This window comes from Aythya fuligula, chromosome 24, assembly GCF_009819795.1.
Source record: "Aythya fuligula isolate bAytFul2 chromosome 24, bAytFul2.pri, whole genome shotgun sequence".
In the NCBI taxonomy this organism is placed as follows: Eukaryota; Metazoa; Chordata; class Aves; order Anseriformes; family Anatidae; genus Aythya; species Aythya fuligula.
The window spans coordinates 1,876,795-1,902,506 of NC_045582.1; the positions used below are offsets into that span (position 1 = coordinate 1,876,795).

General features: G+C 54.4%; 1 protein-coding gene across 3 annotated transcripts; it reads left to right on the forward strand.

The window, feature by feature from the left end:
• Window positions 1-975: 975 nt before the first annotated feature.
• Window positions 976-24,224, forward strand: CDK12 (cyclin dependent kinase 12). Of its 3 annotated transcripts, none has more exons than XM_032202792.1 (14): window positions 976-2,033; window positions 6,385-7,266; window positions 10,786-10,962; window positions 11,756-11,895; window positions 12,313-12,483; window positions 13,171-13,360; window positions 14,221-14,277; window positions 14,822-14,923; window positions 15,959-16,036; window positions 16,529-16,645; window positions 17,250-17,381; window positions 18,173-18,387; window positions 20,123-20,581; window positions 23,100-24,224. In XM_032202792.1, exons 1-14 carry the CDS (start codon window positions 976-978, stop codon window positions 23,816-23,818), a joined length of 4,497 nt encoding a protein of 1,498 aa, XP_032058683.1. In that variant the 3' UTR covers window positions 23,819-24,224. The 3 variants fall into 3 exon arrangements, with proteins under 3 accessions (XP_032058683.1, XP_032058684.1, XP_032058685.1); XM_032202793.1 differs by having other exon boundaries at window positions 23,127-24,224; XM_032202794.1 differs by lacking the exon at window positions 23,100-24,224 and adding an exon at window positions 21,560-22,005.
• Window positions 24,225-25,712: the final 1,488 nt, after the last annotated feature.

Genomic DNA, 25,712 nt, shown 5'->3' on the forward strand with positions numbered 1-25,712 from the left:
CCTCACACGGCGCCGGCCGCCGCCATCTCCCGGCCGCGCCGCCTCTCGCGAGACTCCGCGAGAGTCTCGCGACAACGCCGAGTCTCGCGAGAGGTGGGGAGGGCGTGCGGAGCTGGCGGCGGCGGCGGCCTAGGGGAGGGGGGAGTCCGGGCGCAGGCCCCGCCCCCCCGCGGTCCAACCCGCCGCGCGCTGATTGGCCGCCGCCTCGTGTCGTCAGCAGAGGGGCGGGGCGTTACCTCCCTCCATCCCCCGCTCCTCGTCGAAACTCTCGCGAGAGCCCGCGGCGCGCGCGCGCCCCGCTCCTCCCTCTCCTTTCCCCTCCCCTCCCCTCCCGGAAATCTCGCGAGGTTTCATCAGGAGCCCGGCTGACAGCGGGGAAAGGAGGAGAGGGAGAAGGCGATCTCGCGAGACTCTCCTCGGAGTCTCGCGAGGTTTGCCGGCAGTCTCGCGAGACTTGCCGGGCGCGCCCCCCCCCCCTTCCCCCCCCCCCCATCCCGGAGCCGTTTCGCTTTGGGCCGTGAGCGGGGGGCGGCGGGGCCGGGGCCGTGAGGGGCGGGGGGCGGCGGGCGGCGGGGCCGGGACCGGGACCGGGGCCGTTGCTACGGGAGGGGGCCGGGGGGGGTTAAGGGAGAGGCGTGGAGGCAGCGAGGGCCCGGACCCCGCCTTCCCGGGCCCCCCCCCGCGGCGGCGGCGGCGGCGGCGCTGCCCTCCGGGCCTGGGCCCTCCTCGGATGAGGCGCTGAGGCCGGGCCCTTCCTCACCCCCCCCCCAACCCCCCCCAACCCCCCCATCCCAACCCCGCTCCCCTCAGGCCCCGGGGCCGTGCATGGTGCGGGGAGGAGAGGCCTCAGCGCGCCTTTAAGCAGCCGGGGGGGGCCGGGTTTGGGGCCTGCCCCCCCCCCCCCCTTCCTCCTCCTCCTCCTCCTCCTTGCCCCCCTCTCCCTTGGGGGGGGGGGCAGCGCGGCCAGGGGGAGGGATGCCCAACCCGGAGAGGCACGGAGGGAAGAAGGATGGTGGTGGGGGTGGTGGGGGGGGAGGCTCGCAGCACGGGGGGAGCGGCGGTAAGGAGAGGCACCGGGCGGCCTCCAGGCACAAGCGGCACAAATCGCGGCACTCCAAGGAAGGGCCGGCGGTGCTGGCGGCTCAGGAGGCCTCGGCGGCCCCGCTGGGAGCCGTGCTGAAGCCGTTGGTGGAGTACGACGACATCAGCTCGGACTCGGACACCTTCTCGGACGATGTGGGCCTCAAGGCGGAGCGCAGGGAGAACGAGGAGAGGAGGGCGGAGAGGAGCGAGAGGGCACAGAAGCACCGGCACCACCAGCACAAGAGGGTCCGCGAGCTGCTGAAGAGCAAGCAGGCGGAGAAGGAGAGGAAGCTGGAGAAGAGCCTGGAGGCTTCCAGCAGGGCCGGGGCGACCAAGGACAGGGTGTCGGGGTCCTCCAAGAGGCTCCTGGAAAGCGAGGAGCACCCCAAGGCGCCGTCGTCCAAGAGCAGCAACAAGGAGTCCCGCTCGGGCAAGGCTCACAAGGAGAAATCCAGGAAGGATCGGGAGCTGAAGTCGAGCCACAAGGAGCGCAGCAAGAGCCACCGCAAGCGGGAGGCTCCCAAGAGCTACAAAACCGTCGACAGCCCCAAGCGGAAATCCAGGAGCCCCCATAGGAAATGGTCGGACAGCCCCAAGCTGGACGACAGCCCCTCGGGAGCCTCTTACATCCAGGAGTACGACCTCAGCCCGCCCCGCTCGCACACCTCCAGCACCTACGAGCCCTATCGCAAGAGCCCCGGCGGCTCCTCGCGCCGGCCTTCCCTCAGCCCCCCCTACAAGGAGCCGGTGGCTTACCAGTCCAACGCCCGCTCGCCCAGCCCCTACAGCCGCCGGCAGAGATCCGTCAGCCCCTACAACAGGAGGCGCTCCTCCAGCTACGAGCGAGGCAGCGGCTCCTACAGCGGCCGCTCGCCCAGCCCCTACGGCCGCCGGCGCTCCAGCAGCCCCTTCGCCGCCAAGCGCTCCGTCAGCCGAAGCCCCATCGCCAGGTGGGTGCCCTCCGCGCCGCCTGGGGAGCGGGGACGGGGTGGCTGTGGGGCCACGGGGCTGGCGATCCCTTTTGGGGGTCGTGTTAGCGCCCTGCGGGGTGGTAACGGGTCGGGGACCCGCGTGGGAGGGCTGTGGGGAGGCTCTTTGGGGTGCTGTGTAGGGTGGGGTTTGGGGAAAAACCCCCTGGGTGGCACCCAGCAGCATCCGTGGTGGCTCGGAGGAGTTTGGGGGTTGAATTCTGGCCCCTGGGGTTGAATTCTGGCCCCTGGTGGCCCCCTGCACGCGGCCTCGTGGGCAGCTTTGTGCTCCTCTGATCACCAGGCGCTCCCCCGCTGGACGCGCTCACCTCGTCCACCTGCCTCTGGGTCCCTCCCCCTGGTTGCTGCTGTGAAATCGGATCGGGCTCCTCAGGAGGCGGCTTTGTTTCGAGCAGGGTTTGCCCTTTCGGAACGGACCCATGCGTGTTTCCTTCCCCCGAATTAGAGGACTCCTCAAACTCCGTCTTTCCAGCCCAAACTTTATCTCAGTGCTGGAATCGGGGTGTTCTGGGAGCAGGAGTAGGAACCGGGTGATTTTTGGCTTAACGGTAATCGTCTTTTTTCTTCAGACAGTTTGTTGCAGAAGGAAACTGTTCCTGGGAGGCAGCTCTCACTCCGTTTTATTCCAGGTGTTCGTTTCTCTCCCCGTTAGGCGCACAGACACACGGCCTGATGGTTTTTTTTCTAGCTGGGGATGATGTTCAGGGAGTTCCTGGTGTCACCATGGGTGCTGTGGTGCTTTGCTGGCAGCTCCGTGGTGATTAAGATGGGACCTGGAATGGGAGAGCTTCGAAACGCTCTGCCCCCCATCCCCTGCTCAAACAGGAGCCGGGGCTGCCTCCAGCACAGGTCCCAAGGGGTTTTGGGGGGGATTTTGAGTTCGGGCTTTCCCCCCAGAGCTCTTCTTTTTGCCTCAGGAGCGCAACGTTTTGTGGTGGGGGTGAGCTCTGGGCTCTGTCCTGTGCCAGAGGCGTGTTGTCTCTAGCACCCGGAGCTGTTTGGTGAAATCTGCCTGCTCTGCTCTGGTTTTGTGTCAGGAAATTTTGTTTCTGGGTCAGGAAATCTGGCTCTGCTTCAGCGGGCTGGGTTCGGTCCTGCCTTGCTGCGTGCACCCCGCGGGTACCGAGGGGCGGCTGCTGCCCGTCTCCTCCCTCCCCTTGGTGCTTTTAGCCCTGCTGGCTCTACCCATGGAGGTTGTGCTGTGGCATCTGTTAAATGTCCGTGTTCAGCCCCAGGTGGGGAAAAAAAACCACGTGGGAAGCTCAGGGGTGTGTGGAAGGGGTTCTCCCCTGCGTGGTCCGTGTCCCAGGTGAGCCTGGAGCTTGCTTGCTCGCTCTTCTTGTAACTGGCGAGCTGAATCTGTGCTGAGGAACCACAGCTCCTCTTCTGGTCTCACCTGGGAGCCACCTCGAAGCCCCTGGTGCTGCTCCCGGGGCTGACAAAGTTGTGGGAAACTTCCTACGGGTGTCTGTGGCTCCGTGGTAAAGCGCTAGACCCCGAACCAAAACTGATTGCGGGGCTGCTCGCTGCTTGCACTCAGCCTGTGCCGAATTCGTTGCACCTCTGCCTTCAGGTGGTGCCCCACGGCTCTGCTCTGGGCGGGTAACTCGGTGCCATCCGTGCACAAGCAAAGAAAGTTGGGCTGTGGCCTCAGAAACCACTCCTGACGTGAATCCTAGCGAAGGGACGGAGGGAATCGGGTGCGTTTCCCTTCCTTCGGGCAAACCCTGCGCTGTAACTCACCTTGGTTTCGCTTCGTTGAGCCCTCGGGGTCGGGTTGAAGCCCTCGGGGTCAGCTCCAGCAGCCGAGGGGCAGGAGCAGTGCTCGGAGCTCCTCGGGTGGCACACGCACGCCGTGAGCACCCAGCCGTGTCTGGAGCCCTCCGGGGAGGTAGCGCGGGCCTTTCTGGGGCACTGCTTTATTTCTGCTGCCTGGAAATAGCATTTATTTTTTTTAGTGTTTAATTTCCACATCCAAAATGGAAGTTAGGAAGGTAGGAAACCGAAGCGAGGCACCGTGCAGGCTGGAGAAAGTAAGGTTTGAGTTTCAAGCGGCAGCAGGGAGCAGCTTGCTCTGGACAAACGGGGACGGTTTGGTGGGTCGGGAGGGTTTGGGGTGTCGGGATGGGATGCGGCTTCACACCTTGCAGCTGTTGTTATCATCGCAGCTAGAACCAGAGGAAGGAATTGCAGCTGGGTCGGCTTGCTGAAGGTGGGGTGTGCTCTCAAGTCGGTGACAGGAGTCGGTGGCAGCTTCTGTCTGTCCGTCTGTCGAGCAGGCAGGGCGCGGGGCGTGCAGTTGAGCTCCCAGGTGCTGGTTTGCTCCTCGCTCTGCTGTTAGAGCTCGTGGTAAAGCACGGGGCAGCCCCTCGCCCCGCTCCTTCACCAGGTCCGCAGGCTTCCAGCACGCCCTTCTCACTTGGAGAGCAATTAACGCTCTTCTAATTGGGGTTTTTTAAATGGTTCCTCGGCGCTGACAGCTTCGTGCTAACTCAGGCCCGGTTAGTGCCTTGTATTTCTGGTTCCCAGCATCAGGGAGGCACCGAGGTGGTTTTTATCCCCGTTTATCTGCACAAAGATCTGCTTGGAGGACCGAATCTCCCCCTGCCCAGCCCTGCTGACTGCAGCAGGCTCCGGGAGCTGAGGGGGTTCAGGGGCTGCCTGGAGGGCTGCGGGTGAAGCCCTGAGGATGGTTCCGGAGGGCAGGAAGCATTTTTAAAAACCAAAATCACCTCGTGCACCTTCTGTGTCCCTGTAACCCTTCTGGACCACACGGCAGCGGTGCAAGAAGTGTTGGGGAAGCGTGGTTGTGCTGCAGCAAGCCCGGCTGGGGCTGCTGGTGGAGCAAGGGGCAGGATTTGTTGTACAATCGTGGGACTGGTGCCCCTGGTAGGGCTGGGAAAGCCGAGGAGCTTCTGGACACTGTGCCTCTTCCCAGGTCTAACAGAGCCAGGAATGCCAAACGTGCCTAGAAACAGAGGCTGTGTGTAACACAGAGCTGAGGAGAAAAAGGGTGAGTGGTGTTTTAGGGAGGGAGGAGTGGAAGAGAAAAAGGTGAGTGGTGTAGGGAGGGAGAAAAGGAGCGGATCCGGGTGAAACAGCAGCGGGTGAGCTGCTGGAAAGGCCTGGAGCTGCCTCCGTGCCAGGGTGGCAGTGGTGCTGGGGCCCAGCCCCGTGCCCTGCTGGTGTCCTGTGAAGTTCCAGTAGGATTCGTGCTCCTGGAGAGGTTTTCCTTCAGGTGGGCAGCGCGATCCTGTCCTCAGCGTGGCCCCGTGACCGGCGGCATCGGTGCAACCGTAGGGGAACAGGTGGGTGAGGGAGCAGGGAGCGGAGTGCCAGCACCTCCTAACCTCTCCCAGAAAAATGCAGCGGGGGATGCCGACCCCAGCACGGCTTGTGGTTGTGGTCAGCTACATCCTCCAGGGCTCCTCAGGAACGTTTTAGTGGTGAGGGCACCAAGGAGCAGGGCTCGGGTGCGAGCTTTTGTTAAGTTTCCAAATTTTTGTTATCTCAGGATAATGCCAATTCTGTAGCTCTTTGGGTTTTCATCTTTAATTGTGTGGCTGCAGGTGAGCCAGCGTCTGCTGTGCCAAAACCCGTCCGTGACGGGGTGCTTTGAGGAGTTGCAGCTACTGCAGAGCTGCCTGCTGTCACCCTGCCTGCCTGCTGTCACCACCCAGGGGTTCAGGGGGGCTCAGGGGGGCTTTCCCTTCTGCACATACACAAACTTAACAAATTCAGAGCCTGTTTATTGGAGACAAAGACCGAGACCCTCTGAACAGCCCTCAAACAGAATTAAAACTCTCGGTTTTTCTTCTCCTCAACCCCAGTATGCGAATTTAAGCTCTGATGGTGGCAAAAGAACCAGGGGAAAAACTAGCTTGAGGCAAGATGTGTCCTGAGGCGGCGTTCCCAGGAGGGCACGTATTTTATCTGTTGTTTCCTCTGAAGCTGTACGTAATTGCAGTGAAACACTTGTGTGCTGCCAGCTGATGGTCTGGACTCGAGTTTCTGTTCAGGACGTGCATCGACCTCAGATCTCACCTTTACCTGGGGGCTCCTGCGGTCTCCCTCCTTCACTCATCTTAACGGCATGCTTCGTAGGGGCACTGCGGGCTGGGTGGCGACCTGAAGCTCGTCCTCATGAACCCGTTTGGGTGTCTTCAGTCTCTCCTGCCAGGTATAACAGCCTGCGTGGAGGAAATAAATGGGAAATAACAGACTCGTGGTGTTCTCAGAGAGCTGAGGCTGTTGGTGAGTAGCTCGGAGGCTCCGAGATGCTTTTTCACCTATCTCCCTCTTCTGTTTGCAGGAAGTCCGTGAAGTCCCGAAGCCGAAGCCCCGGCTACTCCAGGCACTCATCTCACAGCAAGAAGCAGAGGTCTGGGTCGCGCAGCCGCCATTCCAGCATCTCGCCCACCAGGCTGCCGCTCAACTCCAGCCTGGGGGCAGAGCTCAGCAGGAAGAAAAAGGAGCGGGCGGCAGCGGCGGCAGCTGCCGCCAAGGTGGATGGAAAGGAGGCAAAGGGCTCGCCGGTTTTCCTGGCTAGGAAGGAGAACAGCTTGGCTGAACTGAAGGAGCCCGGAACAGAACCTAAAAAGGTCGCCAAAACTGTTAAATCTGAAAAATCTTCTTCGGATACGGAGCTAGTGAACTTACCGTGTACAAACGCAGAGGCTAAAGCACCTGCAGAGACAACAAAAGTCAAGGCGGAGGAGAACTCGGAGAGGAAGCACCCTGCTCCAGTCAGAGATTCGAAACAGCCGGGAACAAAAGACTCAAAGCCTGTAGCAGCGGCCGAGGACCTTCGGTCTCCGAAAGAGCCGGACACGGCAGAGAAGGAGATCCCACCCCCGCTCCCTTCCATCAAATCACCTCCTCCCCCTCTGCCGACAACCACACCGCCCCCTCCAACTCCACCGTTGCCACCTTTGCCTCCGTCACCCGCGGTCCCGCCTTTGCCACCATCCCAACAGACTCCCGTTCAGGTCCCTCCTTCGGTCCCAACGTCTTTGCCATCTTCTTCCCACCCAAGGACGTCTACTTTATCCTCTCAGGTGAACTCCCAGTCCTCTGTCCAAGTCGCTACGAAACCACAAGTGTCTGTGACGGCTGCTATCCCGCACCTGAAAACTTCAACGTTGCCTCCGCTTCCGCTCCCCCCTCTTTTAGTTGGGGAAGATGACTTGGATAGGTAAGGTCCCACGGAGCGTCCTCGTTGCGTTTGCCAGCAGGCAGGTTCCTGGTTGCTCTGGGTGGGCTGACAGTCCCCAGCTCACCCTGCAGGGTCTGTTGAAGACTGAGCCGCGTGTAAGGACGCCTTGCTGCTGGGCCGTTCCTGCTTCTGGCTCCTCAGCTCTCTGCGGGGCCTCTCGTGGTCCTGTGCAGGTCGTTACGCGCGGTCGCAGTGAGGAGCAGGGGCTTGGCTTCTGTTTTCATGCTGGCTAGCAGAAATTTGCACTTTGTTTATATTTTTCATAGTAGTGAAACGCAGATCTAGCATTATACACTCTGTGGTGTTGCAGCCATTTGCACAGACTTGCTGCGAAGCTGCTTTTTAACCTGGTTTCTCTCAAACCTGTGCGTAGTAACAGGAAGGAGCCAACAATTCCAGTGTAGGAGCACGAAGCTGAGCTGTGCCTCTTCCAAATTCACTGAACACGCAGTGCCCACACGTAAAGAAATGCCATTGGTTTGGTGTAACTCAGCTACCTGAGCAGTGATGTATTTATTAACCACTGCGTAGGCATGGCTTGTTTGAAAACTGTAAAAGTGCACCTAACTTCAGCTTTTTTGTCTTAAATATATATTTATATTGGTGCCTGAGGGCTGGTCTCCTGAGATCAGCTCTGAAGCTGTAACATTCACAGCTGTAGCACGCAGGAGAGGAGGGGAACCCTACCAAACACCTGAAGTGGAAGTAGAAAGAAACGAAAAGGTCGCTCCTGATATTTTCCTGCTTGGCCTGGAGTTCTGCTAACAACTTCAGTCTCTCCGGCCACTGCTGAAGATGTTTTTGGTGTCTCATTTGTTAGTGCTGCATGATTTTAGCAAGGAGGGCGTTACGTGATAGTTAAGATTTGCTCTAATTGCCCTGCGGTGTGAGTGAACACGAAAATTCTGATTAATTTCCTTGATTTTTGACTGGTTATCCTGGTGCTGGTGTAAACGAGGGCAGTGCTGTCCCTGCTATCAACTCAGAAGTTAAACTCGTGCCTGTTCACGTTGCCCTTCCTCAGCTGTGTGGCGTTGCTCAGCAAATACCTGTTTAATTTAAACACACCTGGGATGAGCAGTAGCTTTTAATAGATTCCAGACTTTTTCAGCTCAAATGCGTGCCTCAGCAGGATCCTGCTGCTGTGTTCCCCTGTTTCCAGCCACAGAAAGGGCTCTGCGAACACCGCGTGTTTTATTCTCAGCCTCGAGCTCCTTTTCCCTGCTCAGGAGTGGCTCAGGTTCGTGGAAGTGGCTCGGGTTCATGCCTGCTGTCAGCGTGAACTCGGGAGGGTGGACGATGGCAGGGCTGGCCGTTAGCTCAGGGAATGGATTCGGGGACTTTTTGCCAGTAAGAGGATGGGGAAAGTCCCCTTGATCTGCTGAGGCCAGCGGGAGGTGCGTACGGCACCGCCTGCTGCAGAAGTTGGCTCTTCCTCAGCCTCGTTCTTAGGAGCAGAAGTTTTTAACTCTTGTTTTCACGTGCTTGGAGCGGAAAACACTTCTGCTCTGAGGCCCTGCTGAGCGTAGGCTCTGGAAACAAGCTTTGAAGCACCCCAGGACAACGTGCAGCCCCTTCAATTAGAGCCTCCCCAGCCTTTTGGCTGCCCCGCAGTCAGGGTATGCCGTGGGTCCCCTCTCCTTCCTCACCTAGCGGAGCAGCAGGAGGGCAGAGGCAAGAACCAGGTGGTACAGACATCACCTCTGGTGTTGCACCAGCTCCTTTAGCTTGCACGGATTTTTGGGAGCCTCTGGCTGACTTCACAGCACTGAGAGTTAAACGCACAGACCCGAGTGATGGCGTTTGTGCTGCCTGGGGGTGGGGGGGACAGGAGGTGGCTTCTGGGAGCCTTTGTCAGGGGCTGGCTTTTGGATTTTGTCACCTTGATGCTTGGGCAGCTCTGAAGTGTCCGTTCAGCCTCCTCAGTGCCGGGTGAGAAGCCCAAATGTCCTGGTGGTAATTAAAGTTCCAGCAGCCACCTCGTAGCACGAAGATGAGCGGCTGTAAGCTGCTAACAGGGAGCCTGGGGAAGGGAGCTGAGGCTGGCCACCAGTGGCTGGAGCCCGCAGGCACAGCTGTGCCCTTCCCAGGGAAATCATTTGAAGAAATTGCTGTTCGTGCCTCTGGAAAGAGGCTGAGATCTCAGCAGGGTCAGAGGGCGTGTAGCAGTAGGTATTTGTACAGCACCAGGAGCAAACAGCTGCTGGTTAGAGGGGGATTAAACGTGCAGTCAGATGAGGAGCTGCCTTCTTGGCCCGGTGAGGGTCTGTAAGGCTGCCACCAGGGCAGCGTGACAGCACACATGGGAGGGCTGCGAAGGGCTGGCCTCCTGGCTGCTGCCCTGCAGAACCTCCTCTGGGGGTCCTCCTGCTTTGAGGTCGCCTCCCTGGGCACCGTTTTGCATTCCCAGCTAACGGGGATGGAGCTGCAGCACGCACGGCTGTCCTGCTCCAGTTGTTTCTCGGAGCTTTCTTGATTTTCTTCCTCCTGGCAGCGCCTTTCAATGAAGATTTTCCTCCGGAGACCTGGCTGCTGGGACTCGTGGTGGCTTCTGTAGCAGGGGACAGACGATTGCTGCCCCCTTCCTTTACAGAACACACCTCAGTGCCAGGACAGTGCCTTGCTTTGCCTCACTTGTATCTTCACTATATTTCACGAGAGCTTTTCCTGTTATTTGGGCAGTCTCTGGGAGGAAAATCAGACAAACGACCCGCTTCCAAGCGTTCATCTCAGCGGAGATGTCTGTGCTGATGAGCACTAGACCTGCTGATGCTGACAAACTGCAAACCTCCTGCTGGCCACCTAAAAAATGAACCTTGGGAGGTGGTTCCTACCTCTCAGTCTTCCTTTGCCTGGTGAAACAGATTTGTGTGTAGGAGAGCTCCTGCCAACTCAGCCCTAGGAATTCTTCCTGCCGTGTACATACACAAGAGATGTACTCCATGTACGTGAATGAGCTTCTGATGCCATTGATAATTTAACTACACACAAAAAAAAAAAAGAAGTTAACTTCTGGTTTCCCAGCAGAAGTTAGAGCCGTGTGGCAGTCCTTGCTAAGAAGCTCAGAGCCGTGGTTCTGGGTTGGTATTTATAGCGATCCCGGCCAAGTCATGCGTTGAATTTCAGGGCAGTAAATGGACGAGAGGGAGGAAGTGAGGTCGGAAGGCGGTGCTGGCTGATAACCTGAGCAGTCGGGCAGGAACTTCAGAAGCAGCAGTTATTTGTGCACGTTGAGCAAGTGCTAGCTGAGGACAGCCACGTGTTTATTAGAAGATGATGCATTCAAACGTAACGCTCGTTTCCTGACCTCTTAGCGTTGTGAAATTTAAGGCTGTTTTCCAGTTTTATACGTGGCTATGCTAGTTTGGGGACTTAAACTTGGGCTCCTAGCTTTATGCTCTCCCATAGACAGCTTTAGTCCTACGGTAGAATGTTTGTTTGTTTGTTGATTGGCTGTTAAATCTGATTCCTGTGTTGTATTAACTTTTCGGAGTTTAGTCCAAAAGAGATTCTTCCTCCAAAACCTGTGAAGAAAGATAGAGAGCAGAGACCACGACACTTACTCACGGACCTCCCGCTCCCTCCAGAGCTCCCTGGGGGGGATCCATCTCCTCCCGACTCCCCGGAACCAAAGGCAGCCACACCACCTCAGCAACCCTTCAAGAAGAGACCAAAGTAAGGCTTTCTTTCTTTTTTTTTTCAGCTCTTTCTGGTTGTTAGGTTTTGTATTTCTTCAGAGATGTCAGCCTGGGTTTCCAAAGCTTTACGGTAGTGCTGTGGTGCACACTGGAGCTCCTAGAGGAGCTGACTGTGTGCAGGGCACACACGACTCCCCTTGGCAGCAAAATTTATGCAGCTGTCAAGACAGCGAGCTCCCCTGGTAATTTTTGTGCAAGGTGCTAGCTGCACTTCGTATAAACCCTGGAAATTTGGGTTTTATTCGAAACAAAAGTTCCAAATAATAATTTTGTCTTACTGTAATGTCATTCTTTGAAATTTGTTAGATAAAGATAAGGCTTTGGTTCTTCAAGCTACTCTGTTAAAGCCTGTAATGAGGTCTGTGTAGTAACCTGCGTGCCCCAGGAAGGCGGTAGCAGAGTGGTTCTGCCATCTCAAAGTCTGGGGATTTAAGGTGGCATGGTAGCCACTTTGCTCATCATTTCCACACTGCTTTGTACTCCTTATTTCCTCAAGAGGAGAAAAAGGGGGAAGATCAGATCCTGCGAGTGTTCTGGCTGGGGTGCCTCAGTCTCTGGAGTAGGATTTTCTCCCTGTATGACAGTGCCTGGATCTGGAGAGCTGAGATCACGTAGCATAATTCATTAAACTCTTAAACGTACACAGCACATGAGAGCACAGACAAATTCTGCTGTTGTTCTTTAGGGTATAGCCCCAAGCGGTTGAACGGGGGTGTCTGAGGGGTGAGGTGGAGCACTCGGCTGTCTGACAGTCCTCTTGCCTCTTTCAGAATCTGTTGTCCTCGATATGGGGAAAGGAGGCAGACAGAAAGCGACTGGGGGAAGCGTTGCGTGGACAAGTTTGACATCATCGGGATTATTGGAGAAGGGACGTATGGGCAGGTGTACAAAGCCAAGGACAAGGATACAGGTAAAGATCATTCCAGGCTCTGCAATGCTGTTGAGTGCCCAGCTGCCCTCTCTGCTCCTGGAATTGTGTATCCAGTGTGCACAACCGTGGCAGCCATAGATGCCAACTGGAGCCTTGTCGGGTTTTACTGTAGCTCGTGAAAGGGACTGGAGCTGTTTCTGGGGTAATTTGAGTTCACCTGTCTGATTTTCCACTAAAGCAAACTAGGAGGAGCCCCGGCGTCATCTGTCTTGTGTTGGTGTGATAACTTTTGACAGAGCTTTGCTAGCAAAAAACAGTGGGGTGGTAACTAAAGCAGCTCTGCTGTGTCTGGGTGGATGCTGGCCCTGCCTGTAGCGATGCTCAGTGTCCTGCTGGAAGCTCAGAGCTGTTAGCAGGGATGTGTGCGGAGGCTTTAACGCTGCCGTGTTCTGGCAGGTGAATTGGTGGCTCTCAAGAAGGTGCGACTGGACAATGAAAAGGAAGGCTTCCCCATCACAGCCATCCGCGAGATCAAAATTCTTCGGCAGCTGATCCATCGCAGTGTTGTTAACATGAAGGAAATTGTCACGGACAAACAAGATGCACTGGATTTCAAGAAGGACAAAGGTAGTGTTTGCTGCAGGGTGGGGCTGCAATTAGCCGAAGAGGTGTTGCAACTTCGTTTGTTTGTTAGTGTGAAATTAAAATCCCGGTGTTTGTAGATTTTGTTGTTGTTGCATTCCTCCTCAGTGCCCGTTTCCAGCAAGTTTGGCGTCCAAATTTGGCCTTAACATCAAAGGATAGATCCTGGTTACTGTGCGTTGTCGCAGTGCAGAGGTAGAAGCAGGCTTAAAAGGATGCATTGCATTTTTTCCTGTAGGGTCAGAGAAGCAATTTTTGGGGAAAAAAAAAGCCTATATGGGGTCACTTAACACTGATTAGTGCTGGTAACTCACCAGCAGTGTGGAAAGCTTTCTGTCCTCTGCCACTGTGGAAGAATGGTGCAACAGCATCCCACCTGCTTTGGTTTGTTTGTGGACTTCCCCATCATGAGAGAAGGGGACAACAGAAGCACCAGTTCAAGGCGTGCATAGCAGAATACTTTTTATCAAAGTAACTTTAAAAATAAAAAATGGGTGGGTAAACATGGCTATTTCAGAGGTAACTGATTTGTTCAGAATTTGGACATCTGGATTTCAGATGTTCAGCTTGAAAACACAAAGAAAAGTGTTTCAACAACTGAACGTGCTTCCATTCTTTTTTCCTCCTTGGTCTCTCCTCTCTTGTTTTAATCATTTCTCTTTATTTTACCAGGTGCCTTTTACCTTGTGTTTGAGTACATGGACCATGACTTAATGGGGCTGCTAGAATCTGGCTTGGTACATTTCTCAGAGGACCATATCAAGTCTTTCATGAAACAGTTAATGGAAGGTCTGGATTACTGTCACAAAAAGAATTTCCTTCATCGAGATATCAAGTGCTCCAACATCTTACTGAACAACAGGTAACCTGGCAGTCAGCACAGTTCTTTCCAAGTTCTTTTCCCTGCATTCCCCCGGGTTCAGCTGAAAGCACTCAGTCGTTGTCTTCACTTTGAGGAAGCATAGGAATAGGAGGTGTTGAACCCCTGTAAGAATACAGCCCTGTGTGTTTCCACCAACTGTTAGCTTTTGTGGGTGCTGCAGCTGGCTGGGAACACAGCTCCTTCTGCAAGGGGGAGCAGCCCTAAGAGCCTTCCATGTAACGTGCTGCCAGTAGCAGTCTCTCCACATCAGACCCTCTGCTTGCTGTTTTGCAGCTTCTTGTAGTTAAGTTTCTTTTGTGGTAGCTTAAATTAAATAGATCTCCCTGTGCCCTTGGTCTCCATGGCGTTTTGGCAGAAATACCGTTTATTGGAAGTGCTGGTATGCAGGGAAACCATTGAGGGTTAAGGTCAAAAGCAGCAGCTCTCCCTGAATTCTCTCTTCTCCAGATAGTGTTTGGCAGTAACACAGTCTGTTGCAGAATACATTACGGTTATTCATTTGCTGTTAATTATCAAGTTGTTGTCTGGATACCCTTAGAAAACTTTGAACCTGTGAGAATGGTACTGCACATAGCATCCGCGTGTCTGGTTGTCATATAAGAACTTCTGAGACATTGGCCTGTTGGGATAGTGAGAGAAATAGGATTGAATTACTACTTTTTGTTTCTTTTAAACATGAAATGGGGTCTGAAAAACTAAGACTGATAGAGCCAGAAGTAAGTGCTGCAAATACTGCTTGGCTAGGCCTTTCTGCTACCTGGAGAGATTTCCTTCCCTTTTACTGCTTGCAGCACGTGAGCACAGCTCAGTTCAAACCTGTGAATGTTTTTGTCTTTCAGTGGGCAAATCAAACTTGCAGATTTTGGACTCGCCCGACTCTACAGCTCGGAGGAGAGGTGAGGCTGGGGGTAGAGGAGAAGGGAAATGACTTACCTAGGTGGGATGAGTTCCTTTGTTCTTGATACTCGCATAGTCCCTTCACTCAGAAGCCCTGGCATTGCCTGAGAAATGATTTCCAGCATGGTGTAAGTGCAGTAACACAGTTCCAGCTGTCAGGAGAAAATCCTCCTGGCTGGTATTAATAGCCTCCCATTAGACACACCCATGAGGAACTGAAACATCTCTGCCTGCCTTGGACCACATTTTGCTCTGAGCTATTGAGGTCGGTCACTATTCAGTTGTGGCAGCGTGCTGCTGCCTCTTGCAGGTCAGGATTTTTCAGTCTTGAGTACCTACAACCTGCTGCCTGGTACATTTAGGCAAGATTGTAAAAGCTGTGATATCTCAGCAGCTCTATTTAACTCAGGTGCTCTGAAAATCTAGGCACTTGAAGGCCCACTGCTTCTACTTACGTGCTAACTCTATGCTTTGGAATTAATAATTACCCTTTGCAAGGGTTTTATGGTTCTCGATGTCAATTTACGTTTGTTTCCATTCCAGCCGTCCATACACAAATAAAGTCATTACGTTATGGTATCGACCTCCAGAATTGCTGCTAGGTGAGGAGCGTTACACGCCGGCCATAGATGTGTGGAGCTGTGGGTAAGTGCCTGGCTTGTGTCTTCTGTCCTCTTTGGGCTGGGCACATCATGTGAATGGAGAGGTTCTGATGGAAGGTAGCCTCTGACTTGTGCTAATCTCTGAAAATCTGCTCCAGCTCGGCAGAGAGTGCTGTCATAGGATAGGAATACTTACAAAATTCTGTGCTTTAAGTAAATAGGTGGCTGTCCCCTAAATAATGCTATCTTTGGGCAGTTCAGCCGCAAAGATAAAAACTCTTCCAAGAGATTCAGAACCAAAATCTTGAGGATTCAACATTTAGAAGTGGGACTGGATTTGCTGAAGTGTGTGCATCCCATTGTGATATACGTGGGTAAACTTTTAGTGGAACTTAGTACGCAACAACAAAGGCATTGTAAAAGGCAGGCCCTCCTAATTACTTCTGGAAACTTTGGCCGTGAAGTCCAGTTGCTATTCGGAGTCCTGTGCCAAATGAGTGGGGTCAGCCCCGCGCCAGCAGACAGGTGCCTCTATCAGTCTGCTGCTATATTTGGCACTGATTGTCATTCCTACCAGAAGGCTTCAGGGTAGATGTTAAGGACTGACTGAGCCAGAGCTGCCCCCTCTCCTTTCCCTTCCAGCTGTACAAGTGCTGTGTGTGCGTTCTGTGGCTGTATTCTGTGCTTGGCCATGACAAACAGCAGGCTCCTGGCAGCTGAGGATATTTGGGCCCGCAGATATCCCCCAAATTGTGGCAGTGAAGTTGGAAGGATAATTGGGCTGAAATGGAGGAAAAAGAGGCCTGCCTGTTTTTCTTACTGAGCTGTTGGCACATCCTACTCTCCCTGCAAAGAGTTAGTGTGAAGCTCGTGATGTGTTAACCAGACTAGTGAGTGTATTTCCCAGCTGCATGGAATTGGTGACTGTACACGTAGGTTAGTTTGTCAGTCCTCAACTACAAGCCCCGATGCAAATAACTCTCCTTAGACAAACCTGCTGCTGAACAGAAATGCTGCAGTGTTCAAACGATCGTCCCAAGGGTTTGCTGTCGTGACCTCTTGCTTTTCCTCTTTCCAGCTGTATCCTCGGGGAACTGTTTACAAAGAAGCCTATTTTTCAAGCCAATCTGGAACTGGCTCAGCTTGAATTAATCAGGTAAAGCATTGCACATGCATGCCTATGAAAAGAGGTACTGCAGAAACTGCTCGTGCACATAGTCGCTGTATTATAAGAGCCCTCTCTCTCTAATCTGCCTGCAAAAAAAGGATCAGTAAATGACTGGAACTACAACAGTGAATAGTTAAGCATCTGGGTGTCCATACCTACTATCAAGTGTCTGGCTACTAACATATGCACTCTCAGTAAACTTTGCTGTAGTTAGCTGAGTGCAAAAATCATGACCTTAAATTACATCTCACTGAAAATTCATTTTGTTGGATGCTTTATAAACTCGGGTAAGCATTTTTCTTCTTCCTGGTTCCATCTTTTTAACCTGTTGTTTATCTAATCCTTGTCAAAGTATGCACAGACCTGGGCTGTTGGTGTGCCGAGCTGCTTAGAAAGGGAATGTCGTCACTTGATTCAGTGACACTTCTGCTTCTTGCTGCATTTCACCTGCTGATTTTACTCTGCTTTTCTGTTTCTCAGCCGCCTCTGTGGGAGCCCCTGTCCAGCAGTGTGGCCAGATGTCATCAAGTTGCCCTACTTCAACACTATGAAACCCAAGAAGCAATACCGAAGGCGCCTGCGTGAGGAGTTCTCCTTGTGAGTTTCCACTCAGGAAAGGATAAGCGTGGGGGTTACAGCCACATGTTACCTTGTGAGACAGATCCATCCCTCGGCTGTAGTGTACCTGGCAGGGTAGAGCAGTGCTTCCCATGCTTATCCTGCATCCTCAGGCAGCCAGGAGGGCTTCTCCCACCTGTGGAAGGCTGGAAGGGGCTCACTGTCCACTAAACAGCTGATCTGCCACATGCTTTCCAGAGGGACTCCCTGCCTCTGCGCACGTGGGACACTTTTAGCTGGGTCTTGCCTTGTCTGTACATATCTGGAAGTCACGCCTGGCAGCGTGGCATTCTCCCGGTGCTGAGGCTGTGTGACTTCAGAGATGTGCTCTCTGGGGGGAGAGGATAATCGTGTGATAAGCTTGTGGGACTTGTGGCAGAGCTGTGCTTCCTAAATGGGAAAAATGAGGCTAGAAATACTGTGGATCTGTTTCCTGTCATGATGTCCTTGAGCTGTGCATCCCTTAGTAATAAAAATCTGACCGTACGGACTTCTCCTGGGCGTGAGGTGGCTCTCTGGAAGCTGGCAGCTCCCTCAGTTCACAACAACCCCTTAACTCAGCCGTGTTTCCAACTCTCTGCAGCATTCCCTCGTCTGCTCTCGACCTGCTGGACCACATGCTGACGCTAGACCCTGGCAAGCGCTGCACAGCAGAACAGGCCCTGCAGAGTGACTTCCTGAAGGACGTTGACCTGAGCAAAATGGCACCCCCAGAGTAAGTTCCAGCTGGCATCCTCCCCGGTGGTGGGCTCTGCTAACGAGCTTTGGGAAGGAGTCACCGGCTTGGCCTTGGTTTTTCCCTCAGAATCAAGTTAGAATTTCTGGATTCGTTTCTCAGCTTTGCCCCTGGATTTGGAGATGGCTGAGCAGACAGCTCGTGTGGTCTCTTCGTTTTTGCCTGAAACTGGGGCTGGTTTTATAAAGCTCAGCGTAATGCTCGTAAGGTGCTCTAAAACTTGGGAGATGTGAGAGCAGCACGTAGTAAACCCCTGTCCTCTGTGCCATCGAGGCCAGGCCGTGTTTATACGACTTGTTAGTTGGCTAGGAGAGTGAACAGCGCTCAGCAGTGCTGTTTGCAGCTCTTTTCTCCCACCCCAATTAGGCAGACTATAAAATTCTGCTCTAGCTACTTTGCATGCGAGTACAGCAAGTGGCTTCTGAGGTTCCCCTTCCTTCAGAGTTAGTCAAACGAGTTGCTTTCTTAAAGCCACTGTGCTCACAGAGCTGGGTGTAAGTTTGCTCACGATGGGTGTGTGTGTACTGTAGCGAACCCACTCCATTCAGGAGCGAGACCTCAGTGCAGATCACCTGATTCACAGGAAACTGAGCTGCCTTTCCTGGTCCTAGCACTCACCCCTTCTGGGTTTAATGGTAGGGCTGCAGTCAGAGGAACATCCCTGCTTCTCTGATGGCACTAATAGTTTTCTGTGGCCTTCAAATGTTTTTTGGTTTTGTTTTTTTTTTTGGTGCCGTTTTTCTTACCTGCTGAGTCTTGTTCTCTTCCAGCCTTCCCCACTGGCAGGACTGCCACGAGCTGTGGAGCAAGAAGCGACGGCGGCAGCGGCAGAGCGGGATCACAGTGGAGGAGCCACCGTTATCAAAAGTTTCTCGGAAAGAAACTACCTCTGTTACAAGCACAGACACTGTCAAAAACAACAGCAGTCCTGTGCACTCACAGCCTGCCCAGCTCAAAACAGAGCCTGGCGTTGGAGATGCAGTAGGTCAGTGCCTCGTCTGGCCTGTGAAGGGCTCCTCTTGATACCTTGCCTTCCCTCTGTCTGCGGTTTCCTCTGGATGTGGGCTGCTTGAGTCTCTTCAAGCCAATCTCATTCTTTCACCTCCATTTCTACACAAGGGGCATTCCAGAACCTTCCTGTTTTTTTGTTTTGTTTTTTTTTTTTTTGTCTGCTCTGAAAGCTGTTGGCTACAGAGCATTCTGGCTGGTCTTCAGAAGTCTTAAGAGTTACATTATCGGCTCCTAAGCCCGCTTTCACAAAGAATAATGCGAGGAATCCTGGAGTTACTCTGGCCAGCAGAGTAACAGATACCAGGCTGGCAGGAGCAGCCATCTAACGAGCGTGCAAATGAGCTGGAGTCTGATCCTGCTGATCAAATTATATAAAGCTTAGGCACGGGAGATAACAGACTAGGGGTTGGTGGGCAAAAATGTCTATTATTGAGCGTGATTCCTTAGAGAAAAGATCCTCTGGTCTTAAAGACTCCCAGGACTGGGACTTGTGCACTGTGACCAAAACGCCTTCAACCTTCTGGTGTCCCAAAAATAGTTGGAGGGGAGGGATGTTGATTCCAGGAATGTGGAGATGCACAGAGCTGCCCAGACCGTTCCGATTGTTCTCTAGAAGCCTGAGGAAAACCCATATGCGGGCTGAAGATTCCTTTGTGTCAAATGTTGAACAGACAAGTAGCGAGGAAGACAGCTCTTGCTCGAGGGAACACAACCCATGTGTTCGCTGAAACATGGCAGATGGACCAAAGGTGCTGCTTGGATTAACAGAGAGAGGAGCGAGTGGCAGGGCATGGGTTGTGCACCAGGAAGGGAAGCTGAATTTGTAAGGGAAGATTAATTTTAAGCTTCTAAAACCAACCCAGCTCACCGTGCTTGCCAAGGAGCTTGGCTCGCAGGGTCGGTGTGAAAGGGACACCCGTGTCACTCAGAGGGCTCTCTGGTCCTGCGTGGTGCAGAGGGAGGAGGTGATGCCATTTAAAGGAGGCATTTCAGACAAACTCGCAGCTCAGGATGGAGCCCTCTGATGCCAGGCCAGCTTTTCGTGAGGAATCGCTTTCAGCTTGACCTCATTTATTTGGCTGCATCAGCGGAACACGCCCTTCTTCCAGCCCAAACAGCAGCTTAGCCCTGGCCCAGGAAACCTGCTTTCGAGTGCAGGAGGGAGTGCTCCTGGGCCACGGAGCACTTCAGGGGCCTAGGGAGGAGCTGACTGCCCTCATTTGCTGCCCTGATCACCCCTGAAACGGGCTCAGGTCTCAATCCCACATCTTGGCATCCCACATCGTGGCTTGCTGCCACGACCAGGGCTGTAGGTGCTGTGATTTTGGGATGACCTCGGTTAGTTTACAGCCCCAAGGCGGGGGGGAGGTTTGGCTGAGCTGATGTTAACGAGCAGCCACGCGTGGTTCTGTGAGGTTTGGGCGCTGACAAAGCCTCCCTGCTCCTAACAGAGCAGAGCTGCAGCCGTGGGTGAGTGCAGTGTGTGAGCAGTGCCACGGGGTGCTGCTGCAGCGCTGTTCGGAGCCCATCGCAGGCTGCAGGGGGCTCGCTGATGGGGAAACCTGAGCAAACAATCTCACCAGCTCCAGGAGGAGGATTCCACGCCTTCCCCGGGCCCGTGGAGAAGGTGTCGGCTGGTGCAGTGCCACGATTACTGAGCGGTGAGACTTCCCCTGACCTTTCTGTGATGCTTCTTGTGTTTCCTGCAGGCCTCGGAGACATCACCCAGCAGCTGAATCAGAGCGAGCTCGCTGTTCTACTGAACTTGCTGCAGAGCCAGACTGATCTGAGCGTCCCCCAGATGGCCCAGCTGTTAAACGTACACTCGAACCCAGAGATGCAGCAGCAGCTGGAGGCTCTCAACCAGTCCATCAACGCTCTGACGGAAGCCACCACGCAGCAGCAGGAGTCTCAGGCGGCGGCGGCGGCGGCGGCAGCAGAGGAAGCCATAGAAGAGCCACCCACGGAGGCCCAGCCACTGGAGGAGCAGGTGACTCCAGAAGCAGCCGGTGCTCAGGGAGAAATGCAGAACGTGCTGGCCGTTCTGCTCAGCCAGCTGATGAAGAGCCAGGAGCCTGTCATAACCCTGGAGGAGAGCAAAGGGGAGAAAAGCAGCGAGCAGCGGGGGCCGAGGAAAACCCCGACAGTGCATCCGGAGGAAAGCACAGGTAAATACTCACGACCCTAGCCTGTGCATCTTGGGATGCTGTTCACTTGTTTGAACAATTAGGCACTCGTATGGAAGGCTCTGTAGTTTAACTGCCCGGGAGGAACCGAGATGTTTGGAGGATTGTGTCAGAGGGAGGCTCGTGAAGCGGGGCAGGGGGTGAGGATGGGAGGAGCTGGGGGCTAGGATGTGGTGGGCAAGCACCAGATTTCCAAAGGCAGACACTGACCCACTCCCTGCGGTAAGCACTGGGCTGTTAAGGAGGTTTTTAACAACTGCAAAGAGCCAAAACACACCTACTGGTCTGCTTCAGGTCTCCAAAACACTAAACCCTATAATACCCCACTGTGAGTGGGTCAGTGAAGATGAAAGGCTTTGCTTTTTCCCTAAAAAAAAAAAAAAAATGAAAGGGGAAGCTTGTGGCAGGTCAGTTCTTCCTCTGATGCTCCTAGCAGCTGCACCCTGTCATTAGTTGCTGTTATTCCACACTGGGTTTACACACTCAGGTAGGTTTTTTTTGCACAGGGCGTTGGGTCTGCAGCCGTGCAGATTTCCCTGTCTTACTTAGCCCAGCTATTTTTGCACCATTCCCGTCCTGCTTTCCTGCCCACTCGAGAAACAAAACCAAAAAAAAAAATAAAACAAAAAAAAAAGCGCAGAGAGGATTGTAAATATAGCATGAGAACTGAAATATTGGAGAGTGCTGAAACGGGAGGCTGGTAGCCATTCTGCACACACGCTGTGCATCCAGCTTCAGCCTGCCTGGTCCGTACGTCCTGGTCTGACTCGGACGAGCACTGAAATTCAGCAGCTTCTGAGGTTGAGCCGCACGGCTGGTCCTTGTAGAGTGAGTAAGAGGCATGTTTAAAGACCTACTGTATCAGTGATCTCTTGGATTTCCTTCTCAGAGGTGAGTGTAAATATCTCCATGTCTTTTTTTTTTTTTTTTTTTTTTTCTGTTGATTTTTTGAATTATTAGCAACATCCTGTGACGACCTCACCAAATTCTAGAAGCGCCTCCTGAGTATGTCTCAGACTCTCCAGGGAGCCTCTTTTGGCCCGATACACAACTCCTCTGCAATGTAGCTGAACGTGCTGTGTTCTCGTGCCTTCAACACACCCGCCCACCACAAGCCAGTTGTGATCGTGCTTTTTTTTTTTTATTTTTTTTCTTTTTTTGCCCTAGTACTGGAAGATAATTAGGTTATTGTAGAGCAGATTCAATTAAATAACGTTGTTCTCTGTTTATAATTATTTTAAATGCTATGCTGTCCCCAAATCAGCTTGGCTTTAAAATTACCTGAAGATTGTTTTTCTGGATTTCAATACAATCTAGTTTTAAAGTGGACTGACGGATACGGGTGGAGGGGTGGTCCTGGAAGACTACTGGTTTTCACAATAAAGTTTGACCTTTTTAATAACCACTTTTGCACATGATTTGAGGATCTGATTCGAGTAAGGCGTTCGTGGCCTCTTGTGTCATCGCCAGTAATAGCTTTTAGTCACCACCTAGCCGATGCTGGTGCTGAGTGAGGCGCAGGCAGTGCAGGGCTCAGGACTGGAGCGTCCTGCGGGCGGCTGCCTTGGCAGGACAGGGCCCGAGCTCTGCTCTGGGCTCCTCACATCGCCTCACCCGGCTGCTTTGTTCTCCTGCAGGCTCAGGGAGGCGAAGCAGCAGGAGCAGGGCCGGCGGGGGCGTGCTAGGAGGGTGCTTTTGTTCTTAGCAGGAGGAATCCTTTGGCTATAGGAGTGCTTGTTGCTTCGGGTCTGAGCCGGGAGGGGGGGGAAAGGGGAAAAGGAAAAGGGGACGGGCTTGCACGTGTGGCAGGGCAGTCGGTGCTATGCAAATGGTTGGGGGCTGAGATTGTTTGGGGCTGTAGGCTGGAGAAGTTCTTAAAAGGGTCGGGGAGCAGGAGAAGCCAGGAAGCCCCTGGTGTAAGGAGCCCTGGAGGCAGAGAGGGGACACGGCCGGGGACACAGCTTGGGGGCAGCTGTCCCCTTCCCATCACTGTGGGTACAAGCAGGAGCTGGTGCTGGGGCTAGGGCATGGGATGGGGTCGGGGCTGGCTTTGGGGCTGTTTTTTGGGGCTGGGTTTTGCTCTAAACCCTTCACCAGCTCGGTGGCACGCGTGTGCCACCGGTGTCCCTGTGGGCAGGACACCCGTTTCCGAGGTGCACGAGCTATCCGGGGCTCACATCTGTCTCCCTCCCTGCCTTAGCCTTTGATCGGGGAGCAGGAATTCCCTCTGTGGGTGCCCAGGTGTTAGGGCAGCTGCTGCTGACTAGATGGGAGCGTGGGGGAGCCCTTAAGGGAGGTGTGTGCTGGGCTTGCAGCGAGATCCAGCCCCTAAAATCCTCCACCTCCCTTCCAGCGCATCCTGGAGAGCAGGCTGGCGTGCTGTAGGGCTCTTTGCTTTCTTTTTTTTATTATTTTTTTTTGGTTCTTTTGGTAGAAATGTATTTATATCTGCTCGCGTGCTTTTTTAAGACGGTGTTTAAAAGGAGTAACCCTTCCACAGCATGTCCTCCTCGCATTCTCCCACCAGAGAAGAGACCCCCCGAGCCCCCCGGACCGCCGCCGCCGCCGCCGTTGCCGCCTCTCTCCGAAGGAGACCTCTCCAACGCAGCGCCGGAGCTGAACCCAGCCGTGACGGCTGCTCTGCTGCAGCTTTTTTCCCAGCAAGAGGCAGAGTCGCAGAGCCACGCGGCGCACGAGCACCAGGCCTCCAGGTCGGCGGACTACGGCAGGTCCCACTCCTCCAGGACTTACAGCGCCGAGGGCTCCGAGGGGGGATTCGGGGCCGAGGAGCTGAACTCGGGCCAGACGCTGCTGGAACCTTCTGCCCAGCCTCTGGGGAAAAGCAGGACCTTTTTGGGCTCCGTGAGCCACCTCGGGGAGACGAGCAGTTACCAGGGCATGGGCTCTGTCCAGTTCCCAGGGGACCAGGACCTCCGCTTCGCACGAGTCCCCGTAGCCATACACTCGGTCGGGCAACCCTTCGCCAAAACCGAGGGGAGCAACAACGCCGCCGCCACCACCACCACCACCACGCTGCTGCACCCGGAGGCCAAAATCCAAAATTACGGCGAGCTGGGCGCGGGGACGGCCGCCGCCAGCGGGGCAGGAACCGGCCACGCATGGGGTGCCCCCAGCCAGGCTGTGCCCTACGGCAAGGCTTACCGAGGGCCCGGCCGAGTGCCTCCGCGCGGGGGACGGGGCCGAGGGGTTCCCTACTGATCCCCGTCCTCTCGCCCTCGCCTCTCCCTGCCTCGCCTCGTGGCCGTGAGTGAGATTTGGGTCAGAGCCAGGGCTGGGCTGCGCTCCCCGTTGCGTTCCTTGCTGCGACGTCCCCTGCTCCCGGCTCGGGGGGGCGCGCTGGGAAAAGCTCTCGTGCTTGGGTAGTGACAAAAAAACAAAAAAAAAAAAATACCACCACGGTGAGGTTTCTGCCCTGAGCCAGCAGAGGAGGGGGGGGAGCTAGTGAAAAAAGAGGAGGAATGGGACAAACCAGCCGCGGCGGAGGAATGAAATAAAGGAATTTTGCAAGCTGGGCTGCGGCGCTTCTCGGAGGGAGAAGCCAGGGGGGCAGGTAGGGGCAGAGGGAGAGCCTGCTTCCCAAAGCGATGTTTTCAATCCCCTTAAAAAAAAAAAAAAAGGAATAAATAAATGGAAATATATCACTGCAGGGACACTGGGCTCAGTTGTCTTGGCTGTGGACAGCCCGGACGGGGCACTGGCTTGTACTCAGACCTCCCCACCCCGCTTCCTTCCCACCCAGCCCCTTCCTCGCTCGATTCCACGTTGAGGTTCCGACCCTGGTGGCTCTGGGGCACTTCTCTTCTGACAGTAGCCTTAGAAAATTGGCTTTCGGGAGGGGTCTCTTTGAGTTTTGTACCTCTCCTGCCCTAAAGTTGCAGTGGGAAGCGTTTTTTTTTGTTCTTTTCTTTTTTTTTAGATGCTCGAGAGCCGAAGCGAACACCTCACACAGAAAATACGCATTCTTTGTCAGTCAGGACTTCCAAACCGCTGAGAGAATTAAAGTTTGAAAACAAAACCAACGCCGAATGTGGTGGGGAGGCTCCAGGAGGCTGCCTGTGGGGCGGGCAGCGGCTCTGGGCCGCAGAAACCTTTTTGTTGGGGAAGTGTCCCCGGGAGTCCCCTCCTCCCGCAGGGCGCTGCGGCGCCCATTTCCATGAAACTTTGACAAGAGAGACAAATAAACCAGAGGTACATATTTATAAGGTTTTTTTTTTTCCAAGTAGGCCTTTCCTATGGAAAACAGTTGTTGAGTTCACAGGCATTGCGGCAGCCTTTGGCTTTATTTCTTTTTTTCCCCCCCCCCCGATGCGCCCGGCCGGGAAGGGCGAGCGGCTCCTGCTGCGCATCCCCGGCGTGGGTCTGGGGTTTGGGGCAGCTTCTTGATTTTTTTTTTTAATTGCCAGTTTATGCCTGACGTACTGGGGGGGGAGGGGGTTGAAGAGAAGTTGTGTAAGATGCAGAGCGCGCTAAATAAAGCAGTCACCTCTCCAGAGTTGTTTTTTTTTTTTTAATTTATTTTTTTTTCTCTCCACCGTGCAGCTGCCAGCGCTGGTGCGCGGTGGAGCTTTTGTTGTTGTTGTTGTTCTGCCTTTTCCTCCCGAGCCCATCCAATTTGGAAGGAAAAGTCGTGTTCCAGGGCTGAATCCTCTTAGGAAGCGGATGCCTATTTATTATCTTTCCAAATTTGGCTTCTCCCCAGAAAAGCCCGACGAGGACGGAGCCTTCCTTAACCCAGCAGGGCAGGAGCGGCCTCCCCAGGACCTGGCACGGCCCCGTGAGCTTTTGGGGTCGAGCTTGGGGTTGTTCCCCGTGGGGTGATGCCGGGGCTGGGGGGCACCACGAGGCACCAGCCCCAACTCTGGGGCTGCTCAGGTTTGCAGCAGGGACCCCAGGTGGGCTCCTGGCCCTCTGCACACCCCGAGCAGGGGACAGAAATCCCGGACTTCTGTCCCTTGTTCGGGTCCGTGGCTCTCAATGCTCCCTGGCAGAGGCGTGGGCAGAGCTGGGGGCTCCTCCACCAGTGGCTCTTCCAAACTGGTCCCACCACCAAGCTCCCGGTCCCTGCAATGACAGAGTGAAGGCTGCGGGTGCC